Source organism: Aspergillus terreus, genomic scaffold (assembly GCF_000149615.1).
Source record: "Aspergillus terreus NIH2624 scaffold_6 genomic scaffold, whole genome shotgun sequence".
Taxonomy (NCBI): Eukaryota; Fungi; Ascomycota; class Eurotiomycetes; order Eurotiales; family Aspergillaceae; genus Aspergillus; species Aspergillus terreus.
The window spans coordinates 1187694-1207216 of NT_165929.1; the positions used below are offsets into that span (position 1 = coordinate 1187694).

A 19523-nucleotide genomic window follows, 5' to 3' on the forward strand; every position below is an offset into this window, starting at 1 on the left:
TCAACGAAGATATGATATTCATATACCATCAATGTGCGTCTAACAACAACGGAAGCTTCCTCCAACAATCAGATCAGTCCTTTTCGGCGATCGCCTGCAGCCGCTCGTCAATCTCATCTTCTGTCAGAGCACGGAACCCCAGATCTGTTCCCTCCTTGCCATCCGTCCGGGGTCCCCCGACGATACCGACTTCCAATTCGTGCTTCTTGAAATCCACACTCAGGACGTTGCTCAAGGCCGTGATTCCCAATTCGACCACCTCCTCCCAGTTGCCATCGGCGTAATCCTTGTTTTTCAGCTTCTTCTCCAGATAGTTGAGAGCCTCCTGCTGTTTCGGACCAGATGCGGTAGCCTTGTATCCGACGTAGTATCCCGCAGGATCGCACTTATAGAGCTGCGGGCCCTTCTCCGAATCGACCGAGATCAGGGTCATGGCAACTCCTAGTGGGCGCATGTAAGCCTGTCAGGGAGAAAGTCAGCCTCGGTCCTCGTTCTCCACACAGAAACCGTCAAGACAAACCCTCTGTGTGTAAACCTGGTTGATGTTGGCAAGTCGCTTGGCGAGAACATCGCAGGGCATCTCGTATCCGAACTTGTAGCGGAACTCAGCCGCCTCTCCGCGGGCACGGTCGACACTTGCTCTGGCATCGGCTATGGATCCAGTCATGACGCAGCCGACGGAGGGCGAGAGTCTGAAGACATGTGAAACGGAGGATGGGTCGATAAGTTTGTCCTAAAGAATCGATCAGACAGGTGTTGATAGCCATGGTGTGCAAGGTGGCTGGCTTACGGCAACTTTCTTCTGGGTGATCACGACAGCGCAGTTCTTTCCTCTGACACCAAGCGAGGTGATGTTGGCGGAAGTGATGGCCTTGAACGCATACTCTGGAATACAGGTGTTGGTTAGGCGGTGTCATGTTGGGTTGCAGGAGGGATTGCAATCCCATCGGCGTGGAAGCCATCTGGATTATGAACGTACCAACTTGGTACAGACGTCCCTGGTCCGAGAAGATCGTGATGTGTCTATCGTATGCGCTTCCTAGCCATCGAAGATAGTCAGTTCACTGATGAAGTCATGGGATCTCGGGGGATCGGTTGAGGTCCTACCAGACATGGCGGCGGTATTTCAATTAGAAATCTCAGAAAATTAGATTCGTAACGGAGGCAGGTATTAATGAAGAGGACGAAGGTGGAGAGAGAAGAAAGAGGGGGATGGAGGATGGAGGGAGTGTTCTAAAGGACGCGTGCTTGAGGATGCCTGGCCGAAGCTCCAGGTGAAGGTGAGCTGCACACCCCGATTGAGTAAGCTCCATCGTCACCGCCTTCCAATCTCGTCGTATACAAATGTATCCATATCAAATGTCTTATAGAGGTCTCATGAAGTGTCTTCTATTCGAATAGTTCCGTAAATTATGATTATGTAGACCAGAATGTACGTCAATGAATTATTCCAAAAATCTATCGTATGAACCCATTCGGAAACTCCTCTATGCAACTTCAGGTATCAAACTTTTCCGCTCGAACACTTTTAAAAACCATCAAGCCTGATCTTGAATTCGTCCGTAGAGTCTCATGTAGTGTATAAAGAGACGCTCCCAGAGACAATGTCTAGGACGAATCGTTTGAGGAATCGCTGGAGGAATCGCCCGAATCAGACGACGTACTCGAACCAGACTGCGCCTTTTTGGTAGTCTTTTTGCTACCGCTGTCGCTGTCGCTGTCACTGTCACTCTCACTGCTGCTCGAGATCTCAACGATAGCGGTGCGGGTCTTCTTCTTTTTCTTGGCCGGCTGGTTCGCTGCCTTAGCCTGTTTCGGCTTCTGATAGCTGGAAAGCGACCCATTGACAGCGAACAAGATCAGCTCAGCTCGCTGTCTCTTCAAGAGCTTCTTCACCGTCTCTTCGTCGCACTCCTCCGGAGTGTTGACGCGGTCCAATTCCTCCTTCTTGTCCTGGTGTAAAGCTCCCCGGAAGCCGTGGACGGCGTTGTGGTACGCCGGCGTTTCCTCCACGTCCGCCTTCACCACTTCCTCCGCAACCTGCCGCAGCCGCTGCTTGGCCGCGTCGCCCTTCAGGCCCTGGAGATACACCAGGAGCGCAGCGTTGTACTCGACGGGGACGTGCTCCGCGGACAGAACATGCTTGAACAGCTGCGTCTCCCGGTTCTTCTGGAACTTCCACGCCGGCCGGTTCTTGTAGTATAGGTTGAGGTAGGACAGAATGGGCGGCTCGTGATTCTCCGGCGTACTGTTAGCGTCGGCGGTCGTCGTCGCGTTGCCTGTCTTTGCCTTCTTCTTGTCCTTCTTTTTCTCCTTCTTCTTTTTCTTCTTTTCGCCCTCATCGTCGCCCTCGTCGCCGTCATTCACCTCACCCTCGGGCGCCGGTTTTGTCTCGTCCCCGTCGGCCGTCATCTCGACATCGCTGCCCGAGCCGTCGTGATCCTTCGCGCTGGCCGAAAACGACACCCGCTTCTTCGTCTTCGTCTTCGTCTTCTTTTTCATGGGCGTCTCGGCATCCTCGCCCTTGTCTGCGTGTTCGTTCTCCTTGTCGGCGTCCTTGGCGTCGGCGCCATCGGCGGCCGCCTCGTCCTCGTCACGACGTCTCTTCTTGCTCTTGCGCTCCTTCTTGCTGTCGGACTTGTCGTCGCCTTTCGACTTCTTCAATTTCGAGCTGGCTTTCTTCCCTGTGTCTTCTTGTTCTTCCAGAGGGTCCTTGGCGTACTTGAGCTTGAGACCCAGTTTTTTCCACGCCGGGACGTCGGTCGACTGCGAAGATTCTTCGCCTGCCATTGAGCACGGCGCGGGGGGTGTCGTCGGAAAAAGTTAAACTTTCGGAGTCGCGTATACTTGGCCTCTTAAGAGGGATGCCGTTCAAGGGTAGACTGGTTTGTGGACGGGTGGTGTTGTGTCGGGAGTTGTTGATGTTGGCGGCGGAGGTAGCTGGGGAATTTTTCTACGGCGGTTCGGAGGGCCGCAGTGCCCGCCTAGAATAATGGATGTCTTAAGTTCCACCCGCTTTACTAGAAGGATGGGATCAATCCACGACTATGCGAAGAATGTCAAATTTTCTCATTTACAAGGTCGGTCGAATGTACCAAAATTTATATGAATACCCATGAATTTCGTCGCTTGCATAATCATGCCAGTAGTCTTTTCCCGTCCCATGTCCGACTCCGGTGAATCAAGTCCCGCAAAGAAAACCGCCCTGGTAAGAAAATATGGTATTATGATCCATGTGCACCTGCGTTGCCTGTCCCCGCTGCCTCAGCTGGCTCTTTCTTCTCTTTCCTTGCCTCTTTGGAGCTGCTGGCCTCCGCGTTGCCGCCAGATGCTGCCGCGGCGGCTTTCCGTCTCGCGCGCTCCTTGTCTCTCGAGCTGGACCCTGCTGTTCGCCGTCGGCGGACGGGCTCGTAGACGTCATTGAAGTTCATGACCACGCCAAGGAAGCGCATATCCACGTCAGGCTGGTATGCGAGGTCTCCAAGCAGGATGTTGAGCCGCGAGCGGAACTCCGCCGAAAGATCCCGGAGGCGCACACGGAGGGATTCCAGCATGTGGTCGTCTGCAGACAGATCAATGCGCGCGTCGGAGGACGGAGTATCTACGTCGTCAACAAGGGCGCCAATCTGCGGCGTGTTGCTCAGGGACGCGGACATGGATGACCCTGCGCGTCGAGAGGCGAGGAGATCGCGTTCAGTGATGCCCCAGCGACCTTGTGCTGTGCGCGTTTCGATCTTCGCGCTGAGCTCTTGTCGTCGAGTAAACTCGGCGACCGAGAATGAGTAGAGTCCGTCGACGGCGTCCTTGTAGGCGAGCATAATTTTAAGGATCTGGTGCAACTGCGTCAGGAAGCCCTCCTCGGGTTGTTTGCTGGACGATGAATGCTTCGATGTGGTGGAGCCCAGGAGGCCTTTATGCGTGATGGAGTTGAGGTATTTGGTGTGTGCTTCGATCAGATCGTCCAGCGTACACCCTGGCTTGGAGATCGAGGCTTGTAGCTGGTCCCAGCTTGCTTCGATCACTTCGAAGAGAATGTAGTATTGCAATTGGCAGACGAAGTGGATCATCTCGGCAATAACGCATCGCGCGCGTTTCCAGTCAGCCCCGACTTTGTCGTTGACGCTTCCTAGTACTCCACGGGCACCTGTCATGCATCGTCGCCAGATGCTGCCCAGAGCGAACTCGACGCGCTTGACTCGCCAGAGGAAGTTAAAAACCTTCAGATACTGAGTCGACCCCCATGGAGTGATGACCACGTCTACCGGTGCGTCTATCTTGTACTCCAGGGTAAAGCAATCCCAGCCGATTTCGCCGTGGCTAAGCTCCAGCATCCGGGCATCCAACCGGCGAAGAACATCAGGGGAGTCATACTGCGCATTCGATGCACGGATGGCATGTTCTAATTGAGCGGTGAGCGTATGTCTGTACTGGGAGTTCGCCGGACGGTCGAGGTTCGAAGCCAGCGACTCCATCAGCAAGGCGATAAAATCACCCTGTCCCAGGAGAAGATATTTCTTCAGTGCACGAAGATGGTCGAACAACTTGAACTTGTCGTCCATGAGGTAGATCAGACGAGCCATTGTCGTCTTGTAAGCCTCGTCGATCGAGTCCTCCAGGCTTGCCGTATCGCCATACCGCAGCTCCTTAGAGGCTTCCTTCGAGTAGGCTTCAACCCAACCCGAGTCTCCGCAGCCGTATCGAATGAAGTTCAAAGACTTCCCAATGAGAAACACTTTCTTTGCAAAGTCTTGTGTAATGATGGACGGCACCATGCCATCATCCAACTTGTACTTATCCTCCCAAACGCTAGTAGCGATGCGCCTTGGATCGGTACTTGGTCTGAACTCCGGCTCGACAACAAAAAACTCCTTGTACGGGTCCGAGAGCTCGCCATCATAGATCCATAGTCGAAGCATATCGTAAAATGGCCGCGTGATGTGTGTAAGAAGTTTCTCAGCGAAGGCGCAAACGAACGGGTCGCCATGGGATGTGGAAAACCCATGAATTAACGAAATCAACTGGCCACCTTTTTTGTCTAAAAGCGGTCTTAGCAGGAAATACACCAGAGGGATCCGCTATACTACTTACTCTGAGCTTCTTCAACAATCAGGCTCATCAGCCGCAAGGCCATGGTCGCATCTCTCGTCCATACCACACATCGTTTCAAGGTGACGCCAGCCTTAGATGAATTGCTGGGATCACTGAGGTCCCCGGAAGCTGTCAATGCCCGGCGGATCTCTCCCTCCAACGTCGCAACTAGCCCAAGATAAGACCGCAGCTCATTGGAGAGGGCCGCTCGCAAGCTCTGATTGAGAAGCCCTCCACTGGAGCTCTCAACAAACGTGGATAAGCCTCTATACAGTAAACACGGCTCGGCAAGAGCATTCAAGATGGATACCAAAGGAATGGGCAACGACGGGGGTAATTTCAGAGTCGACGATGAGGTGAATTCAAGGTTAGAGGACGACAAACCCTGCAGATTGAAAGGAAGATCTCGCAAGAGGGTATGTTCAGGCGGTCGAAATCTCGGGCCGTCCTGTACAGACTGTGGTTGGGGAGTTGGCGCCGGTTCCTCACCACGAGGGGCGTCCGGCGGAAGACGGGCTGGTCTGGTTTCACGGGCCCCAAACTCCACGTCCTTCTCCCTTTCCAACTCCTGCCGACGCATTGAAGCCTTCCGTTCTAGACGCGCCGGGATCTGCGACGCAGATGAACTAATCGCAGGACCGTCATCATCATCGTTCTCCAACGGCCTCCCTTGCCGCGTGGGACCCTTCCGTAGCATATTCTGCAGGTTTGCCGGCTCGACTGGTGGACTCCGACTCCGTCCGTCGTCATAATCCATATTTCCGTCGTGGTCTTCTGGTGTAGATAGCCGATAGAGCAAGTACAGGATGGCCCATTTCTGCGACAACACGGGCTGGGTCAACAGACGCGAGTAGAGGTTCGAGAACCGGACGGCCTTGTCGGGACTGGCATTCTCTTTGAGTAATTTCCGTTTGATCAGATCTGACGCGTTGTTGATATTCTCTCCACCGGCCAGACTCCCCCGGCGCGTGATCCCGTAGGCGGCGGGGCCGCTGGGCGAGGTTGGGTCATTCGAATGCGTGTGGAGATCGAGGGTGCGCCACGCGCGCTCGAGCAGTCGCTGATGGCGTTGTTCTTCGGCGGCGGTGAGTGCGTCTTCCGTGTCATCAGGGTAGTCGTCTCCTAGGGCAGATAGAGAGAGCGGGGGAGTGAGGGAATCGACAAGCTGGGAGAGGGCATCATCAATGCGACGCGGTCGGGCAGAGGGCCGAGCGGACATATTTCTTTCCGAGTAGTTTTGTGTGATGACCATTCTTCCATCCGTAGTGTTCCTGCTCGCATATGGGTCTCGTGGACGCGCCGTTTCACTTTTGTATGTTCCTTTATCGCGTATCCGGGTCGAGGGTAGCAGACGCGAAAGTTGCCGTGATCACGGCACGGCAGTTCGAGTTCGCTGGAGGTGTGATTGACAGGGTCATTGCACCCTGATATTCCAATCCACGGAGACGAGTCTTCAGTGCAAGGCGTCAATTGCGCCCCAATCCATTGGAGGCGGGATAGATAGCTGGCGTTGGGCACGAGAGTGCACGATGTTGTTGTTTGCGCTGTTTGAACCAGCCTGTGTCTGCCAAGCCTCCGCCGCGTTGCGACCAGCGCCAGTCTGAGTTAGGACTAGTTGTTCAAAGAGGAGTATGAATCATCTCGCTGGATATAGCGATGAATCCAGATTCACGATGATCAAGGATCAGTTAATTGTTACAAGTCTACTCTGGATGAAATGAAAGGAACTGGTCTGAGTCCCGTGAGATTAGACGCATCTAAAAAAGACAGACCCTGAGCAAGGATTGAACAAAACAAAGAACCACCAGGACGCCACCCATTAACGTTTATCACAACTAGAGAGTGCGGTCGAATGTGAAGTGTGGAAAAAGCAGCCAGTGTCCCTCAAATATTAGACAGGCGAATTGAAAATTCCAGAACCAGCGATCAGGTCGGAAAGGAGAAAGGAAAGAAAAAAACAACCGCGGACACATTGCCCTCACTGTCCTTCGAGGTCCGTGCCTGAAGAGACGAGCAGTTGAAGTTCGAATGAAGACAAACGACAGGGAAGAAAGGGAAAAAAAAATCCAGCCCACACAAGCTTTTGCGCCTAGTTTGCACCTTCCGGTGATTCAACCAAATCCCATGACACACCACCTGTCCTTTTGATCGTATACATTATTCATTAAACACCACCCATGCCAGAAGTTTGCGTGAAAGCTGAAGCGGAAATGAATCAAGACCCCGGGAGAACGCCTGGCTCCGAGTTGTGGGAAGCAATCAGAGTATAAAAACACAGCCGTTGTCAGACCAGGTTCCAACGGGTAATCAGACCATGGCCATGATTGTGGCTTACTGTCGTCGAAGTCCCTGGGGAGGGATAGGAGCGCCGGGTTGCATTCCCATATTGCCAGGCATGTTGTACGGGTGAGACTCAAACCCAGCCGACATGCCACCGTTCATCATTATGGGACCAAGGCCTTGGGCTTGAGAAACAGGACAATCTTTGTGGGCAAGCAGTAGTGTCTTGAGGTTGACAATCTCCTCGCGTAGCTGGGTGACTGTTGCAGTGAGAGCATCATTCTCGGACGTGAAGAGCTCCACCTTCGCTTGCAGGTTAGCAAGCCACTGCTTCTTACGCTGTCGACATTTGAGCGCCGCGACCCTATTGATACTGCTGTTAGTGGATCGGATCTCGTAGTGGCAAAGGCATAATATTGCGCAAACGTACCGATTTCTCTCCAAGAAGTTCTTTCTCTTTTCTTCATCGGTCATCTTCTTTGTATCGGTCTGGGGCTTCTTCTTCTGGTCCTCTTCATCAGACTCCTCATCCGAAGGTTCGACGCTGCCAGCACCATTGCTCGTCTTTGCTCTCTTGTTGGGACCCTTGGCGGCTGAGTCGTCGGCCTTGCGCCGGTTGTTCGCAGCACCAGTGGATTTTGTCGCCGCCGCCTTCTTCGACTTGCCTTTCGTAGCGGGCTTCGCTTGTTCGTTTTGAGCGTCAGAGGCATCGCCGCTACCTTCTCGGCTACCGCCACCATTCATCCGGTCGGCAGCGCGCGCTTGATCCATGTTCTGGATATTCTGTGGAGGAACCGAGGTGGGCACGGGGTACTGGTTGGGGTTGGGCTGGCCGCCCTTGGCGAGCATGAAGAGCCCGTTCGCAGCATCGGCAGCGTCGTGATGACCGAAAGGATCGACGCCGGCCGGCTGGTTCCCTTTGATATCCATCGTGGTGTTCGGGTTTCCTTGGTTAGGATCGGAAGTGGGATTGGACGTGGGACCGCCGAGGCCGTTCTTCTTGGCTGCGTTCAGGGCGGTGCGGTGGAATTCAATGGTGGAGGGAGTCGCACCCCCGCTTTGCAGTTGCTGCAGGAGCGCCTGGGAATTGGGACTCGGGGCGGGAAAGATAGAGCCACTGCCACCTGGCGTCAGACCCGTACGGAGAGATGACTCGTTGGGTGTCGGAAAGCCTCTTCCGATGCTATCGAAATAATCACTGGACCCCGTGGGACCTGCAAGCATCGCAGGGCTGAGAGGTCCCGATCGCAGAGAGTTGGACCAGTTATAGCCGCCTCCCGCGGAAGAAGTACCCGGCAAAGCAGGGGAAGTGAGCGCTGCTACCGGGGGGAGGATCGATTTTCCCGGAGTGTCGCCAGAAGAGCCACCCCCGGCACCACCACCGCCGAAGGACTGCTCGAACGGGTTGGGTTCCAGGGAGAAGGGGTTGTGGACAGAGTTGAAATAGTCGGGGGTATCGCCCGATGATGCTATGGCCGACCGGGAAGGAGGAGCCAGCGAGGTTTGCGCATCGACGTCAGCCTTGATGTCTTTGGAGTCCGACGACACCTGAGAATCTGTGATGAGACAGGAAAGATTAGCGTCCGTGAGATAAGAGCGCGCTTGAGGCGATGGTGCTAGGAGGTATGCGATAAGAATAATGATTGTTGAGATCGTGGCCTGGCAACATGAGGGTGGTTTTGGCGGAGGCCCGTCGATGACGCCAGGTGTGAGGTCATCCCGACGACCATCTTATCCGGGGAACATTGTGACGTGCGACCGCACCCCAAACATGGGACGAACATGAACTGAAGATAAAAAGGCACCAAACTCTTGATCTTATTCCCATCCGTCGCATGCCACAGAAAGGGGTAATAAAGCCTATCTTTTTCGGGGGGACCAGGGACGGTGGCGCGCACAGGACACGATGACACAACAGCACAGATCAACTTACCTTCTGCGTCCAACGGATTTTTCTTCGAGTCCATTGGGGAAGAATTACGGTTATCGGGGTTAGCTGCGAGATTCGCTGGGACTGTCGACGCAACCGCCGCGGACATAGTAGTCTGAAAAGAAATGGGATCTTAGATGGCAGAAGTGGTGGTTGTGGTCGACGGTTTGAAGATGGTTGTAGGAGGAACAAGGGAAAAAATCGCGAGAAAAAAAAAGCGAATGGATAGAGTGGCAAATCCCCGAGAATCGTGTGAGAAGGAGGAGATAGAGGAAATCAAAAGAATACAATTCAAGATGCAGGGCGAGGGCGATGAGTATTGAGTTGTAGGGCGATTTGTTGATATGCTTCTCTGCACGAGTCCAGCCAGAATGGGATGAAGGGGGGAGATGAGAAGTTGTGACGTAGTCGGGTTCGACAGGGAGTTTTTAGGGGGGGAAGAGAGCGAGAGGGAGGGGAGGCGGTCGAGTGTCGTGAGCTAAGCAACAATCCTCGACCTATGCGACCCTGGGTTTTGTACAAAAACCCGCCGGTTCCAGCCAGAGTGCAACCTGATAGAATTGATTTTTTATCTTTCTCCTTCACTCTTTTTTTAATAATTTTTTTTTAGAAAAAAATTTTTTTTTTCCATTTCTTACTTTTCTACGTTTCTCTTTTATTTATATTGAATCTGCTTGTCCTTCTTTTGATTTCTCAGCTTCCCTTAACAACAAGGAGGGAAAAAATAATAAATAAAAAAAAAATAAAAAAGCACGCGAAAATCAAAGAAAACATACTAACCTCTCACTTCCGAAGAATAATGGAGACCAGCAACGAATGATACCACACGATGCCGGGGCTGGCCCTTACGTCGAAGCAGAAACTTGGAGTCCAGTGGGTCCGGCAATCCTTTTCGACCAATCCCGGGGCAGAATAGGAGGGGACGCGATGGTTGGATGTGGGTAGAAGCGACAGACAACTCAAAACAGACACCCTCCTTGGTTGACATGAACAAGAATGTTTAGTCTCAATCCAGGGATATACTGCCAACGCGGTTTACTAAAATGGTCTTGCGATTGCGGGAATCTCAAAAGAGGCAATATTGTACCGAATGAGAAAGTATCGACAGACAGAAGAGGATCCCGAGGGGCAGAGTAGATCGTGGAAGGCAGTCGAGAAGGGGGGAGCGGAGGGATGAGATCACGGTGACGATGACAGGAATTTTCTGGGTTGTCGGACCAGCCGGGTGGCCACACGCCAATACCTACCCGGAGGCTCCACGCCCACCAGCCACTCATCGCACCGTCCATCGTCGGGCCCCACTCTAAGGTACCGGTTGGAAGCGAATCAATCTGACTAACATGAACGTGCCATCAGAGTGGGATGGACGGATGGATGATGGATGGATGGATGGATGGCGTGTAATTCCAATCAAGAGGTTTATCTCAGGGTCTACCAATAGTGCGCCGAGTAGAGCCGTCCATTGGAAGAGTAGAAAACCAGGGAAGTACACCTGTACACTTCGGAGTAGTGGTTGGATGGTCGAGTGACATCTCCATTGATTGGACCCCTGAGGATGACGCAATGCTTCCCCATCTGGTTTGTCCCGTGGGTAACAGTCACGTGAGGGCTTTCTCGTTGGACCGTCAGCCAGCACGATTGCCACCGGGATTCTGGCCGCTTCAAAGTCGCACCGTGGCAAGTCCGTCGTCCGGGTCCGATTGGTAGGAGTCAATTCCGTTCCCGTCGCAGGATTGTTCTTCGCCAAACTCTTTCCCCGCGCCTGATAACGAATCTCCTAGTTAGGAAATGCCCGACGCGCCTGTCATGCGCCCAAGTACAGAGTAGGCAGCAAACACCGGTCCGGAGTAGTTATAGGTACATTGCAATCTTGTCCGGGTGCAAACCGACTCAGCTCCCGTTCGCTAAAGTATGAACTCGAGTCATACCGAGTGAGCGGTTGATATCCCGCAGGACGGGTCAACGTTGGTCCGTGTGTATCTAGATAGTGTACGGATGTGGGTATAAACGTCTCTTGCCTTATATCTATTAATCTAGCTACTGTGTCTGAAGGTGGCACGGTATTAATATTGATGAGGGACTATTTATTGATCTGTGTCTTTTCCTTCTTCCCATCATCCCTATATGTCTTATCATCCAAGTCAGTTTATTTGAGTGGAGCTATATATCATATGCTGCATGCACCGAATGAGATGTCATCTATGAACTAGACTCGGCTACAACGTATTCTGCAAGGAGACTCGACTAGTAGAACAGGACACAGAACTACTGGCTAGCATTATTGATCCTGAGGTGCCCAAGCAGTCCATACATACCCCACCCCACCCACATCATGACAGTTCGTCCTTCTAACCACTGCCACTACACAGTACCTCTGTCAACAAACTTCCTTAGAAGGCCAACTAATCCAAACAATTCTTTCCCAGTGTGACATACGTACTGCATGCATCGTATCCGCGGTCCAGATGGTCATGGAGCAGGAAGTGAACCGCCCGAATGTTGGGCATCTCAAACTGATCAATCAGCCTACCCTTGTCCTCCTCAAATCCCAGGAGCTCGCGGATCTTGGCCACCGTCAGGAAACCGCCCAGCCAGTCCCATTCGTTGTCATGATGGACGAAGAAGCCGGCATTGCAGTCACTACATTTAGCGCCTGATCTTCCAAGAACAATTCTACCCAGAGGCAAGCGGACTGCCGGCCCAAACGAGCCCAGAGGCACAGGGTTCTTAGTTTCATAAGTAGGTTGTTGGCGGTCGTATGTGCGGAACTTGGGAGCCAACGGCATGTCGATACGGTCTGCGGCGCATCCCAGAGGGGGATGGATGGATATGCTGTTTTACCGCCGACTGGTTCGATTCCAGAAGTTCTCAGGAAAAATTGTCTTTGTGTATCCATGGCACGCGGTGTGTGCATTGTTCATGAGTAGCTTCGTACCTAGAACACAGACATTGAAGTCGACCTCAAGAATAGAGGAATCTGCAGCAAAGTAGGAGCTAGACCGTGAGGTTTTCAATTACTTTACGAAAGAGATAGGAAGCAAAGCAGGGTGAGTCGATCATGAAAAGCTCCGGTATAGTTATTGGTCATGGATGGTTAGTCACACCCCCTTCAACCACCATTCAACGCCGTCAGGCAGGCGCTGACCGATCGTTGTGCTGGATGCTGTCTCTGCAGATGTTCGCACGTACTTGCATCTACATCAATGTCCAACGGCCCCATAAACAGGTATGCAGATTTGTGTCAAACCAGCTCTATGCCCGGAATATCTTGTCGATGTCCACCTTCACCCGGCTGAAGTCAGATGTAATGAGCGGGGAGACGGATGGAACCAAATCTCGAACATCGACCATAAAACCCAGCAGGTCTCAGTACATGCTTATTGAAGATGTCGAAAACCTCCACAGATACCGGCCAGGAGGATTCCATCCTATACAAATTGGGGATAACTTGAATGAGCGCCGATATTGCCTAGTCGATAAACTTGGGTATGGCGGATACTCGACTATCTGGCTAGCCCGTGACCTGCAAAGGGCCAGATATGTGGCACTGAAGGCTATTACCGCTGATGCCAGCACCTACACGCCTGAGGCTAGTCTCATAAATTCTTTTGGAAAATCGCCGCCTAGGCCGGGCAGAGAAATATTTCCATGCCTCCTCGACGAATTTTGGGTTGCTGGTCCCAATGGGAATCATAGATGTATCGTCACTCCCCCAGCACGTATGAGCCTTCTCGATGCCAGAGAGGCATCGACTGTTGGTCTATTTCGCCCCAAGGTCGCGCAGTCGATCATCGCCCAGCTTATTCGTGGAGTCGGATTTCTTCACAGTCAGAATATTGTACACGGCGGTATGTGATGCTTATAGATGAGCAAAACTGGCCTGGCTAGCTGACTACAACTCTGGAAGACCTTCATCTAGGGAACATCCTAGTCCAGTTCCCTAAAGCAATCGATGGTCTTTCCACGCCAGAGCTATACGAGAGATTCGGAGAACCAGAGTCAGAAGCTGTTGTTCGTCTCGATGGCAAGCCATTGTCGGATAGCGTACCCGCGCGTGTATTCATTCCTGGCTGGTTTGGGGTTCACAGCGACGATATTGTCATTGGGGAGGACAAGATCATCATTAGCGACTTTGGTGAATCTTTCAACCCACAGAAAACGGCCAGGTTCTCCTCGAAGACCCTTCCTCTCCTCCAGCCACCAGAGGCCAGATTCTCTGACGAGCCGCTCTCCCTTGCCTCGGATATTTAGACACTTGCTTGTACTATTTGGGAGATTTTTGGCCAGCGGCCTTTGTTTGAGGCTTTTTGGCCAACTGCAGACCGTGTCACCGCGGAGCAAGTCGAAGTTCTCGGCATCTTACCTCCTGAGTGGTGGCAAAAGTGGAGCAAAAGACTGGAGTGGTTCAACGAAGAGGGTGAGTTAGATTTGGTTAAAGCGTCTAGGGGTCCTGAGGGCGTGTGCATGTCCTGGGACCAGAGGTTTGAATACTGCATACAGGAGCCTCGAGCTGAGGCGGGCATGGAAACCGTGACGGAGAAGGAGAGAGCGGCGTTTAAGGAGATGCTCCAGTCAATGCTGGCCTTCCGGCCGAAGGAAAGAGCGACAGCTCAACAGGTTTTACACTCAGAATGGATGAAAGGTTGGGGAGAACCGGCTCTTGGAGTACTTTGAATCCTGAGGGGATGGGGGAATAAAGTATTCCCCACAAACTTGCAACTATACCTATCAAGATGCCCAGGAGTATTAATTACATCAATTAGATCAGTTTTTCTAGGAGCCAGGCTCTTAATTCAGCATCGATAGTTGGGTGGATGGGAACTTTGCCTGTCTGAGTTGGAATTGAATCAAGTGAATCAGCTTGAAGAATCATCCAAGCTTTTGTTTCTCCTTTCAAGCTGCAGACGCTGCAGACAAAGGCTGTCAGGGGTGCCTTTATGAATCTCAGAGGTATCTGGTGAGAGTCTCAGTTTACAATGTTTCGGCAGATGGCGACACCAGTTTCCCGAAGGACTATGGGACTGTAGTCTTGTTAAGCTTAGGATGATTGAAGGGACCCGTCGTTCTTTTGCCTCTTCCCGGAGTCATACAGAGCCTGACCCATTATTATTGCAAACAGGATATGCTGGAGCCTTGAGAAAGATGTGTTCTGAAGTCAAATTCGTCCGAATCATTGAAACCAAAACACTGTTGCCTGAAGCAATTTGGTACTTCGGGTTCCACTGTCTATCAGGGGATGCGAGCACTATTGGCATATGGAGAGGAAACCCTTATTTCACATTGTTGAAGTGACTCATAGATGTGCATCACTACTGCAGCTAAGCTGACTGCAGTTTGTTGTGAGTCGATTTTTTGCGCTTTTTCCCAAAACGGTGCCCGCTTAATCGGAGACCTTCTCAGGCAACCTACATACCACAATTCATTAATAAAATGTCTTATAAGATGGAAGAACCACCCTTTTCAATAAAATATGAAAAATACGGAGCGCTTCTAGCCCGCAGCTAGACATGTCGGCTTTTCCCCTCGCCGCGTCTGCACTGGGTGTCGCGCTGACGACGGTTTTGGCGATACCTCACATTCGACAACTTGCCAGCAACCGACGAATTGAAAAGCCTGCGGACTACCAAATTCTCAACGATAATGCTGAGGAAGAAGTCATCCGTGCAAAGACACCGGAAGCAAGATGGCAGAGGATTGTTCTCACTGTCACCACGCTGGTCGCTACTCTAGCTGCCCTCCTTGCGTGTGTCAGGGCTCGGACGACCATACAAATTCTACAATTTGTCTCTTGGGTAAGAGGCCTCCCATACAGTGCATTTCTCTGGCTCATTGGAGTAGACCGTTTTACTGGTACAGGAAATCGTCGTCGTCACCCGCCGTCGACCCCAGGACCGGTATCAATTGGGTTGCTACACCGCACTAGGATCGCTGCTTGTCACCATCACGACTGTCTCTGGGAAAGTCTTTCCCTTTGAACACGACAGATTCGAAGAACCTTTGAAGTCACAATTAGCTTTGACAGTCCTTCAACTATCCGCGGGCATCATCCTAATCCTGCTCAATCTTTCTATTCCAAAAGGCCCAACTGTCTACCGTGACGGCAAAGCCGTGGACAAACAAGATGCAGTCTCCTTTCTTACCAAATACAGCTTCATGTGGGCACGAGAGACGCTTTCCATCGCAGCAAAGAAAAACAGACTTGAGATGGATGATCTGCCCTTGGTTGGAGACGAAGTCCGCGCGCAAACCCTATACGCCCGCTTTTCAAACGTCAATGCAGCTTGGAAGCTCTGGAGACGATGTATTCGCATTTATTGGCCAACTCTGACTTTCCAGCTTGTCATTCAGCTGTTTTCTTCGGGATGTCACTTTTTGCCACAGTTCTTCCTCTTCAAGATACTGCGGCAGTTCGAAGCACGCGACACTGGGGCGAATAACCAGGTCGACTTGTGGTTGACTGCGGCAGGTCTTGGTTGCTCTTTGGTAGTGGCCTCGTGGTTTTCGTCTCTTGTTGACTATATAGCAGACATGAAGCTATCTCTCCCTGTTCATGAACAACTATTTGCCGTCATTACCAGCAAGATTATACGCTTGTCAGATGTTGTGGCAGCACCTGCTGATGGTGATAATGAGAGTACCTCCTCTTCAGCGGGGAACGAAGATGAGGACGAGGATGATGCAGCCCCAATGACGAGACACTCAATATTGAATCTGCTTGGAGTTGATGTTGAGAGCATCTCAGACTTTGCAAGCTACAGCCACCTGATGCTTGACTGTATTCTGGAGTTTACCATTGCAGTCATATTCATGGTGCACATCATGGGATGGAAGCCCACCCTTGCTGGCTGCATTGTTCCGGCACTCCTAAGTCCAATCTACTACTTTGTGAACAAGAAGTATAGCAAAAGCGAGGAGGCCCTTATGGAACATCGGGATCGAAAGTCAGCGGTATTGAGCGAAGCTATCCACGGAATCCGGCAGATCAAATTTAGCGCGCTAGAGAACGAGTGGTATCGGAAGATCCTGAAATTTCGCCACGAAGAACTCGAGCGCCAGCGCATGGTCTACATTTTCGACCTATTCTTGGTTGCTCTTTGGTCTTTCGGGCCGGTCGTCATGAGTGTTGTCTCCTTTTCAACCTATGTCTACATTAACGGAACGATATCCGCCTCGGTTGCATTCACTGGGTTTGCTATCTTTGAGGGGATAGAAGGTTCACTATCTATGCTTCCGGAGATGGTCTCTGATTTTCTGGATGCGTCCGTTAGTGCTCGGCGGATAGATCGTTTTCTATCACTCCCAGAGCACCATGATGGAAGAACCTCTGGAGACGCAATTCGGTTCACGGATGCCACCATTACTTGGCCGTCGGAAGAACCCAAAGATACACAGGATCAATTCCATTTGAAAGATCTCAACCTGGACTTCCCTGCTGAGGAGCTTACAGTCATCTCTGGTAGGAGCGGTGCGGGCAAGACCCTCCTTCTCCAGGCAATCATTGGAGAAGTGGATATTCGTCGTGGTGCCATCTCCGTACCAGCCATGATACCCGCATCAGAGAGACCTATCGATCGACACAGATGGACCATTCCTGGGATGATGGTATACGTTTCTCAAGATCCCTGGATTGAGAATGCGACTGTTCGAGACAGTATCCTGTTCGGTCTGCCCTTCGAGCCCAGCCGTTATGGCGAAGTCCTCCATGCATGCGCGCTTGCAGAGGATCTGAAATCCTTTGCCGACGGAGATATGACGGAAATTGGGGCCAATGGTATCAATCTCAGTGGAGGCCAGAAGTGGCGCCTGGCATTAGCGAGAGCGTTATATAGCCGCGCTAGCATTCTGGTCCTCGATGATATTTTCAGCGCAGTCGACTCTCATGTTGGTCGGCATCTCTACGAACATGCTTTGACTGGAAGACTATGTGACGGGCGAACTAGGATTATTGCCACCCATCATATCCGATTATGCTTGAGCAAAACAGCTTACTGCGTGATGCTTGAGAACGGCTGCGTGTTGGGTGCGGGCACACCTAACGCTCTTGTTCAGAACGGAGTTCTCGTGGAGCATTCAATGACTTCCCCAGAGCATATTGACCGTTCTAAGGCCACAAATGGGGCAGCTCAGATGAGTCGCTCCGCCTACAGACGACGCGCATCAACATCGAGCTTTAATAGTCTTGAGCGCTATCAGCCGAGGGCAAGCACCCAAGATCCCGGCGCTGGGAAGTACTACGAGGAAGAGAAACGGGAGATCGGCGCTGTTAAGATGGAAGTCTGGAAAACTTACATGCAGGCTTGCGGAGGCTATCTCCACTGGGCTCTTATCCTCTTCTTTTTCGCTCTTACTTTGGTTGAAAATCTTGTGACGCCATATTGGGTTTCTCTTTGGACCAGGGAATACGGAGGCAATGCACCGGAGCCATCCGTTGTTCTCCAGACTGACATGAACAACGTGCCAAGTACCGAACCGGGTATTGCTCTTGATCGACGCCTTTTGATCTACGCGAGCGTCTTTGTAGGACTGTCGCTGTCGTCCTGGTTCCTGGAGATGATACGGTATTATCTGGTTTTTCAAGGCTCACTCAGGGCTTCCAAAGCGTTTTTTGAGCAATTCACCGACACGATCCTTCGGGCGCCTCTTTCCTTCTTGGACACCACCCCAGCTGGGCGTATACTAAACCGGTTCACCGCAGACTTCGGTGTAGTTGATTCAGACCTTGCCATGAATCTCGGGTGGTTGCTACACAGCAGCGTCCTGGTTCTCGTGGTCATCATAGCTGCGTTTATGAGCTCGCCGCTAATAGTGTTCTTCGGACTCCTATCTGTCCTGGCTTCGTGGGCTGTGGCATCATTCTACGTTACCGGGGCTCGAGAGGCGAAACGGCTGGAGAGCACGGCTAGGTCGCCCATCTTCGAACAAGTGAGCTCTCTACTTGCTGGTCTGCCAACGATCCGGGCGTCAAAGAAGGAGAACGAGTATCTGCGCCATATATACAAGTTGATTGACACGCATTGTCAGGCTTTTTGGCATCGTCGACTGTTCAACTGCTGGAGGGAGTTGTGGTTGAGTCTGGTAGGAGCAGGGGTAAGTTGTATCAGTCTTCTCCATATAAAAGTATACTCTGTGTCTAGTCGTGGCTGACTCTAATATTTACGACCCTCAGTTTGTTACCACTGTAGCAGCCATGTTCGTCAGCGTCTCAAAACTAGATGCACCTCTCGCAGGATTTGCTCTCAGCTTTGCACTAGACATGTCGGGGAACATCTCTTGGCTCCTCGCGCAATATACACGGATCGAACTCGACTTCAATGCCGCAGAGCGTGTCATCGAGTATACGGAGCTGACGCCAGAGCCCCAAACGGGGGTTGATGTTCCAGCATCCTGGCCGACAAGAGGCGAAATAGAAGTCACAGACCTCCACGTCAGCTATGCACCACATCTGCCTCCGGTCCTGAGTGGACTCACATTTTCAGTGCGTCCGGGGGAGCGTATCGGCATTGTCGGACGTACTGGAGCGGGCAAGTCTTCCTTGACATTAGCTTTGCTCCGTTTCCTCGAAGCCCAATCAGGCTCGATCTTCATTGATGGTGTCGATGTGTCTCACATGCGATTGCACGACCTCCGCTCGCGGGTAGGGATCATTCCGCAGGACCCGGTCGTGTTCACTGGCACAGTACGCGAGGTCCTTGATCCTTTCGACCACCATGATGACCAGGAGCTTCGCGATGCACTGGAGAAGGTTTCCCTCGCTCCAGCAAATCAGGATAATACCGAGGGGCAATCTACTGCAGCCCAAAGCAGCTGCGCGAAGGATCTCTTTTCTCTGTCAGATCCCATTGCAGAAGGAGGCCGGAATTTCTCGCAGGGACAACGACAGCTCCTCTGTCTGGCCCGAGCCCTTGTCTCTCGGCCTAAGATCTTGATCATGGACGAAGCGACGGCCTCCGTCGACATGGAGTCGGATCTGCGCATCCAGCGGTCAATACGAGAGATCCAGGGCTGTACATTGCTCGTCATCGCCCATCGATTGTCGACGATTGCGGACTTTGATCGGATTCTCGTTCTAGATAGTGGGCAGGTGGTCGAGTTCGATCGACCCGATGTTCTGATGGGGATTGAGAACGGGGTGTTTCGGAGTTTAGTTGAGCAGAGTGGTGACAGGGCCGCGATTGAGGCGATGATCTCGGCAGCGGATAGATAAAACAGTAGTTTTGGGCAATCG

At 52.0% G+C, this 19523-nt stretch overlaps 6 protein-coding genes across 6 annotated transcripts; 2 read left to right on the forward strand and 4 right to left on the reverse strand.

Moving 5' to 3' along the window:
- Window positions 1-73: 73 nt before the first annotated feature.
- On the reverse strand, window positions 74-2790 carry ATEG_04662 (proteasome subunit alpha type 6; the record flags this gene model as incomplete). Its single annotated transcript, XM_001213840.1, has 5 exons — window positions 74-460; window positions 521-733; window positions 791-885; window positions 980-1039; window positions 1665-2790. The coding sequence occupies 5 exons, from the start codon at window positions 2788-2790 to the stop codon at window positions 74-76; spliced, it is 1881 nt and encodes a 626-aa protein (XP_001213840.1).
- A 434-nt stretch (window positions 2791-3224) lies between these two features.
- ATEG_04663 (tubulin gamma complex associated family protein) lies at window positions 3225-6340 on the reverse strand (the record flags this gene model as incomplete). Its single annotated transcript, XM_001213841.1, has 2 exons — window positions 3225-5035; window positions 5089-6340. 2 exons carry the CDS (start codon window positions 6338-6340, stop codon window positions 3225-3227), a joined length of 3063 nt encoding a protein of 1020 aa, XP_001213841.1.
- A 1079-nt stretch (window positions 6341-7419) lies between these two features.
- On the reverse strand, window positions 7420-9407 carry atfA (bZIP transcription factor atfA; the record flags this gene model as incomplete). The annotated part of the gene is made up of 2 exons (XM_001213842.1): window positions 7420-8924; window positions 9302-9407. The coding sequence occupies 2 exons, from the start codon at window positions 9405-9407 to the stop codon at window positions 7420-7422; spliced, it is 1611 nt and encodes a 536-aa protein (XP_001213842.1).
- Window positions 9408-11378: 1971 nt separating this feature from the next.
- Window positions 11379-12084, reverse strand: ATEG_04665 (uncharacterized protein; the record flags this gene model as incomplete). The annotated part of the gene is made up of 3 exons (XM_001213843.1): window positions 11379-11418; window positions 11614-11659; window positions 11739-12084. 3 exons carry the CDS (start codon window positions 12082-12084, stop codon window positions 11379-11381), a joined length of 432 nt encoding a protein of 143 aa, XP_001213843.1.
- Window positions 12085-12605: 521 nt separating this feature from the next.
- On the forward strand, window positions 12606-13549 carry ATEG_04666 (uncharacterized protein; the record flags this gene model as incomplete). The annotated part of the gene is made up of 2 exons (XM_001213844.1): window positions 12606-13146; window positions 13206-13549. The coding sequence occupies 2 exons, from the start codon at window positions 12606-12608 to the stop codon at window positions 13547-13549; spliced, it is 885 nt and encodes a 294-aa protein (XP_001213844.1).
- Window positions 13550-14805: 1256 nt separating this feature from the next.
- Window positions 14806-19502, forward strand: ATEG_04667 (putative ABC transporter; the record flags this gene model as incomplete). The annotated part of the gene is made up of 3 exons (XM_001213845.1): window positions 14806-15090; window positions 15155-18385; window positions 18465-19502. The coding sequence occupies 3 exons, from the start codon at window positions 14806-14808 to the stop codon at window positions 19500-19502; spliced, it is 4554 nt and encodes a 1517-aa protein (XP_001213845.1).
- Window positions 19503-19523: the final 21 nt, after the last annotated feature.